The sequence below is a fragment of the Myotis brandtii genome, unplaced genomic scaffold (assembly GCF_000412655.1).
Source record: "Myotis brandtii unplaced genomic scaffold, ASM41265v1 scaffold922, whole genome shotgun sequence".
In the NCBI taxonomy this organism is placed as follows: domain Eukaryota; kingdom Metazoa; phylum Chordata; class Mammalia; order Chiroptera; family Vespertilionidae; genus Myotis; species Myotis brandtii.
Genome location: NW_005371799.1, coordinates 553,128 through 560,870, shown reverse-complemented (window position 1 = coordinate 560,870; position 7,743 = coordinate 553,128). Strand labels below are relative to the sequence as shown.

The 7,743-nt window shown below is 36.6% G+C and overlaps 1 protein-coding gene across 1 annotated transcript in view; it reads left to right on the top strand.

Annotated features, from left to right (window-relative positions):
• Positions 1-6,596: 6,596 nt before the first annotated feature.
• The window catches only part of LOC102238664 (DNA-dependent protein kinase catalytic subunit), a 41,416-nt gene continuing 40,269 nt past the window's right edge, over positions 6,597-7,743 (top strand). Inside the window, exons 1-2 of the mRNA XM_014532905.1 lie at positions 6,597-6,642; positions 7,122-7,233. Coding sequence (XP_014388391.1) covers positions 7,193-7,233 — 41 coding nt within the window. The 5' untranslated portion in view covers positions 6,597-6,642; positions 7,122-7,192. The remainder of the gene's footprint in view (positions 6,643-7,121; positions 7,234-7,743) is intronic.

Below are 7,743 nucleotides of genomic sequence, written 5' to 3'. Positions count from 1 at the left end.
ATCAGGATTTTAAAAAGATTCCCAGGTGATTCTAATGTGCAGCCAAGGTTGAGAACCACTGCCTGAGAATATCTTAAAAGGGGAAGCATAGTTGGTGGGATCAAGCAGATTTGTGCTAATGTGTTGCAAAGATAAAGAATGCTCAAGCAAATATTAAGGCTGTAAGAAATTACTTTGAGATAACATTGAGATTGTCCATAGAACTCAAATTAAAGCATGGCACCAGTAAAACCTGGATTAATTTTTATTCACTTCTGGGTTCTTGACTACTTTCCAAATTTTAAAGCAAGACAAGGATTCTAAATAGGTCACCCACAGATATGTGCAATGGAACTGTAATGGTACCATTAACATGGAAGAAGTTTATTGAATGACATAATTAACATATTGTTAACCTACATTTTCATATTTTACTTCAAATGCACCTTAGAATAATTTCTGTCTTCTCTATGATTAAAGTAGTAACTTCAAAATTTAGTGGTAACTTCAAAATTTTAAAGGTTTTATAAAACAAAAGTAAGATTTTAGTTAATATAATATGTGACATCTTGATTTAATGTCATTTTATTATGATAAATACTTTAAAATATTGGGGTATTCATTAATGTGGATGTTTCCCCCTTTGGTTTGCCTTATAGACTGTACAGATCAATTGGAGAGTATGATGTCCTCCGTGGCATTTTTAGCAGTGAGATCGGAACAAAGCAAGTCACGCAGAATGCATTATTAGAAGAAGCCAGAAGTGACTATTCTGCAGCTGCTAAGCAGTATAATGAGGTAAAATTGATTTCTAGCAAATGTCAGTAGATTTTACACTTTTGTTCTCTGGATGGAAAAACTGTTAGTTTTAAATTTGAGAGCTTCATAATGTTTCAGCTTTATGCCTTAGATTTTTACACAAATTCCAGAGAATTGTTTTATAATAACCAAAATATTGCTGTTTCTCTTACTCTTTTTAAGAAAACATCATTTAATAACAGATAAAGCATTTCATAAATTACCAAATACTATAAAACTGTAAGTTACTTCAATATTTGCTAGACTATTTCATTTCTATGTAATAGATTCCTTTTCTTTGGCAAGAAAAAAATATATGAATAGGTAAGTGAGATTGGTTTTGGGAAAATGACTTTAATTCTATTTTACATATTTTCTGTTTGGAGTTGCCAGTGGCTATCCCAAGTGTAGATGTCCAGCAAATATTTGAAATTCAGGGTCTGTGACCTGTGTGACTCTTGAATGATTAATTCAGGTTGTAAAATTCTCTGCAATTTTCTGTAAATGTCCTATTATAATTTTCATTCTAAGAATTTTATAACTAGTAAATAACTCACAGTATTGACTTAAATCTAGTTATGGGTCACTTAAAGTCTTCATTTTATTAATTGGCTTCATTGGTAAGTTTCTCAGAAAAATGGCTTTTCTCTTGGTTAGGGTTTTTATATTAATTTGTTACTATAACATTCCTTTTGTTTGTTTCATTCTCCCATTCAGTGTTACTTTATTTTCCTTTTTCTTTCCCTTTATCATAAACCTGAAAATGAATGTTATACTACCTACATTATTTCATTTGTATTCTTTGAACATTGTAACATAATCTTAGGAACTTTTCTTTGCCAGGCTCTCAATAAACAAGAGTGGGTGGATGGTGAGCCTACAGAAGCCGAGAAGGATTTTTGGGAACTTGCATCCCTTGATTGTTATAACCAACTTGCTGAGTGGAAATCATTGGCATATTGTTCTATAGTCAGTGTCGACAGTGAGAACCCTCCAGATCTAAATAAAATGTGGAGTGACCCATTTTATCAGGTGGGTAGAATCATTTTAGAAGTTGCTGAAATAAATAATTGAGATGGTCAGGTGTTCTCTAAGTAATTAAGTTGCTTAAAACTTTAAAAAAATACAGTAGTAGTTGTGAAGCATTAGGATAGTTATATATCCTGACTCCCCCCCGATAAACTCCATAGTATTGTTAAATCTCTTACCACTTTTAGCTAACTCCTTTAAAATAAGTGGCATGTGTTTAAAAATAAATATTGCTTTAGCTGGTTTGCTCAGTGGATAGAGCGCAGGCCTGCAGACTAAAGAGTCCAAACAAGAAAGAGCACATGCCCCGGTTTCGGGCTTGATCCCCAGTAGGGGGCGTGCAGGAGGCAGCCAATCAATGATTAACTCTCATCATTGATGTTTCTATCTCTCTCTCCCTCTCCCTTCCTCTCTGAAATCAATAAAAAATATATTAAAAACTAATAAAAATAAATATTAACATAACATCCCTGGTATGATGACATGGAAGATTATTTTCTGTTCTCTTTGCACTGGGTCACAGGCAACATATGGGCATGCCCCAATTACCAGAGCAAGATGGCTCCCCTCACAGGGTCACCCCAACTCTTGAACAAGGCTGCTCTCCTGGCCCCTCTCACAAGGCTGCTGTCCTGGCTGTGCTTAAAGATTCCTCACTGTGTATGTGACATCAGCTGTATTTCATCTAATAGTGTGCAGTTCCTACTTTCTACAGGACATGTTCCTATATATTTTGTGGTTACATAATGAGCAAGTTTACTTGAGCATGTCTTAAAAATTATAGTTTTCAGGTTTGAAGTATCGAGCATAATCACTTTGTCTCTAAATCTTGAAATATAAAATTATACTAAATTATATTATAGTAATAAAATGATTAGGCATCCTCACATTGTCTTTCTGATGTTCCGTAGGAGACCTATCTACCTTACATGATCCGCAGCAAGCTGAAGTTACTGCTTCAAGGAGAGAATGACCAGTCCCTGCTGACATTTATCGATGAGGCTGTAAATAAGGAGCTCCAAAAGTCCATTATAGAGCTCAATTATAGTCAGGAATTGAGTCTTCTGTATATCTTACAAAATGATATTGACAGAGCCAAGTATTATATTGAAAAATGCATTCAAATTTTTATACAGGTAATACAGATACACCAATCTGAAATGTGCTATTTCTGTGATTTAGTTATTTATTTTTGTTAATTCTCACCTGAGGATATTCTTTTCACTGATTTTTTTTTTTTTTTTTCACCAAGCAACTTACAGGGCTGCTGCTTCTCCACTGATTTTTTTGAGAGTGGAAGGGAGGGGGAGAGACAGAGAGCAGCATCGATATGAAAGAGACACATTGATTGGTTGCCTCCCGCACATGCCCTAGTTCAGGTGGAGATGGAGCCTGCAACAAGGTACATGCCTTGACGGGAATTGAACCCGGGACTCTTCAGTCCCAGGGCTGATGCTCTAACCACTGAGGAAAATAGGCTAGGGCTGTGATATTTTTAAAGTTAGTAAACTAGTGAATAAAAAAATAATAAAACATTTTTATTTACTATTTAATACCACCCATTTTTTACTATTTTCTTCTGATAGCTCTCTTTACTCTGTTTTTTTTGTCTTAATGCCTTTAAAAAGTTTTTCCCTGTTATAGAAGTTCTAATTTTTGTTTTACCTTAAGTTTTTATTTTTCTCACACTGCTAAAAAAAAGAAACACTTGAGAGTCGACTTTTACATTTGGAGTAGGTGAATAGAAGTTTGGTTGCTGGTTAGGAAAGAATATGAATCTTCCCTGTTTATTTTCTGCCATTTTTCCTTTTTGCTTGTTGGAGAATCTTCCTCTGATGTTTGTTTATTTTTAAAGTCAGTGTCTTGTATAGAGTCTATTAACAACATTTATCATTGGCACACAATGATCATTAGAAGCAAAGTCATTTATTTTTTTCTGAGTTTTAAAAAATATTTTTAATTGATTTTTTCGAGTGAGGAAGGGAGAGGGAGAGAGAGAGAAGCATTGATGAAAGTGAAACATCAATTGGCTGCCTCCTGCACACCTACTACTGGGGATCGAGCCGCAACCTTTCAGTGCGTGGCATGACACCCAACCAACTGAGCCATACCGGCCAGAGCAATTGTCTTTTATTTTTAAACTTTAAAAGTTGATTAATACACTCAAGAAAGTTTATTGAAGTAAGAATTGGCTTCTATACTTAGCTATTTACATTAGAGGATTTTGTGATTTTTAAAAATATATTTTTATTGATTTCAAAGAGGAAGGAAGAGGGAGAGAGTGATAGAAACATCAATGAAAGACAATCATCAATTGATCAATTGGTTGCCTCCTGAACGACCCCTACTGGGGATTGAGCCTGCAACCCAGGCATACCCCGACTGGGAATGGAACTGTGACCTCCTGGTTCATAGGTCCATGCTCAACCACTGAGCCATGCTGCCTGGGTGGATGTTGTGATTTTTTGTTGTTAATCCTCACCTGAGGATATTTTCTCCATTGATCTCTAGAGAGTGGAAGGGAGGAAGGGAAGGGGGAGAGAGAAACATTAATGTGAGAGACACATCAATTGACTGCCTCTCATACATGCCCGGACCAGGGCCGGGGATCGATCTTACAGCCCAGGTACCTGCCCTTGACTGGGAATCGAATCCTTGACCCTTCGGTGCGTGGGCCAACACTCTAACCAGTGAGCATCACTGGCCAGGACAGGTTGTGATTTTTAAAAAGTGTTGGCAAGTAGAGGCAATGATAGGTCATTTGTATTGTTTTTATTGATTTCAATGAACCAAAAGGGGTTTTCAACCTAAATTATTTTCAAAAATTATATTATCTGTTAATTTCTTGTATGACCTCATTATTAACCACAGTGAGACACACTGTGTGATGTATTTGTATGGTAGTTGCTGTATTTTACATTTTATAGAACTGTATTAAAGTTTAAAGTCTTGAATTGATTTGTAAACAATGTTAAATGCCTTTTTTTCTAGAACTATTCTAGTATTGATGTGCTTTTACACAGAAGTAGACTTACCAAATTGCAATCTGTACAAACTTTAATTGAAATTCAGGAATTCATCAGCTTTATAAGCAAACAAGGTAATTTTTTTAATCTACCATTATTTTTTATAATTATGGAAGAATTTTATTATCTGATTTTTTTTTTTTGCTTACTGGAAGTATATATTTTTTAATATATGGGTTAGAAACTATTTTAAGTTCATTCTACAAATATACATATTTTGATATTAAAATGAATGTATAAAATGTTCAAACACTATTCTAGACATTGGGGGTATAAAACCAAAGGAAACAGATTGCCCAGCTTGAAGAGCATTCAAAATAGTGGGGTAATTTCAATACGATGTGATACCTGCTGAGGCGGAGGCGGGCATGGGAAACTAGATGTAGATGACAGAACCTGCCCTGGCCTGAGGGGCGCACAAGGCTCCTGGAGGAAGGGCCTGAACTCACTTTGGAGGTGGAAAAGGGCTTTGCCGAATGCCTGTCTGACAGAAGCCTGCAGCGCCCCAGGTGCAGGAGGTTCTGTGACTGGCTGCCAGGTGCCCTGGCCTGAGAGAGGGAGACTGCAGGCTCAGACAGTGGCCTTCGCCACCACCAAGGGGATTATATCCTGGTGCCGATAGGAGGCCACCCGCAGTACTTCTTTGTAAATCTAAATTTTAATTTTTGTCCTAAATAATTAAAAATAATATGAAAGAAACTTTTCAGAGTACTAATAATACATTAAATGCTTTGTATTTTCCAGGAGCTATTAATCTCTTTTTTCTGTATTATCTAGTTTTTATAATAGTTTTATGAGATGAAGATTCTATCTCCTCATTTTATAGAGGCTTAAAGATTAAAATTTCCCACACTATTAAAGTGAAAGATCCAGATTTTGAACCCAGAATTGTCTGATTTAAGCTTGTGTTCTTAACCACTACTTTCCACCAACAGAAAGAAAGAAAATGAAAGCTTTAAACATTAGCAATGTGAAATTTCAATTTTATGATAATTATAATGAATCCCTTTTCCAAAATCCTTTGTTACTGGGCAGCCCCCTGAATCAGAGGTTGTGGCTCTCCGTTCCTCAGTTCTTGTCAGTCTTGCAAGAAAGATTTCAGATGAGTGACAGACAGCAGTGTTGAAGCAAAGTAAGCAGATTTATTAAGAATACACTAGACATAAAACACAAGTGGGCAACTCAGGTAGTCTGAGCACACTGCCTAATGGGGGTTCAAGGGGTTTTATACCCTTCCCTCTACAGGTTTCAAAGTTCCCCTGCCGAGTATCTTGGATAGCAGACTAGGTTTCAAAGTCCCCTTCTGCATTATTGTGACTTATCTCAGAATGTTTGTATATACATCTGGTCATCTTGTTTGGCAAGTCCTAAGGTGGCTAACTTCTTTGTTTAGTGGGTGAGATGAAATTCCTCCTTAATTCCCCCTCTCCTCTTTCCTGTCCTAGCAGTTATCTTTCCTGCCTAACATCCCCCAAGAAAGACCATCAAAATCCTTTTGGGGTTTTGTTGTATGTCCCCCAAACTTTATTTGTCTTGGCTTTAGCTGGCACAAATAACACTAATTGCGTCTTTGTTCTCTATTTAACCAGGCCAGGGTGATTTAAGCTATGTATTCTCTGGTTAGGAAGGAGAGGTATAAACCATTTACTTTCAAGTGTCTTTGGTGAAAATAGGTCTTGCGATTCACAAGCTGGCTGCAAGCTGCCCAAACTGTTTGGCCTTGTTTAATTTTCTCGTCTCACTTTCCCCATTCCATTTGACCAGGAATTTTCCTAGCTTCTTGGACTATCTTGCCACACCTTGAAACCAGGTAGTTTCAGATATTATTATTATGTAACCTTCTGCACACACCAGAGCTGGGGGCAGTATTCCATAATTAAATACAACCATGCATATCTACTGTAAGTGGTAAATATTCAAATGAATGGCATAAACAAAGACCTATAAGTAGCCCTACGCCAATTCAGATCTGATTTTGCCAAGACAATTGGCTGCAACCTCGTGAAAACCTTTTTAACTTTCAGAGCTTTTTTGATTTTGGAATTGTGGATGAAGTAGAACTTCACTAAATTGTATGTTTATTTCCCCACTTTATTCTATATTCTTAAGAAGTTGAGTTTTAATGTCAGAATATATTAGATTTAATATGGTAACTTTGTGTTCCTGTTGTGAAAGAAGAGACAAAATTTTTTAATTGGGACAATAAATTTGTATTAAGTTTCTACCTACATTGTAAGTTTGTCTTGTCATTGAGCTGTGGATATAATCATCCTATAATATTATTTTTAGGTAATTTATCTTCTCAAGTTCCCCTTAAGAGACTTCTAAAAACCTGGACAAGCAGATATCCAGATGCTAAGATGGACCCAATGAACATCTGGGATGACATAATCACAAATCGGTAAGATATGATCCTTTTGAGGTGAATATGGATTATTTTCTGAAATTGCCAGAACTATTTTTCTCCAAGACTGTAGTTTAGAAAAATGTGGGGTTTGAGTCTAGTGTGGATATCTGTCATCTTTCAATTTTCCATTTAAGTTGTTCTAACAAAACTCTCCATGTTGGCAATATGTCCTTTGTCCCCATTTGTCCCCTGTGGGGGAATTGCTGCCCGCTCACTTTGAATTCATCTTGTGCCAGGCGGTTGGTTATAAGCATCATCTCTGGCAATGAGAGAAGGCCAGGGAGCAGCAGGGCAGTGGTCCATGTGCTTCTGTTCCAGGGCTAAATATTAGGTAGTGATATGGCAATAAAGAGAATGCTGCTTAATGATTTTTTATTATTCTGTTTTCATAACTCTTGCCTCCTGCCTACCAACTCTAATACATAATTTTATATATATAACTAGAGGCCCGGTGCACAAAAATTTGTGCACTGGGGGGGGGGGGGGGCCCCCCCCCCCGCGCCT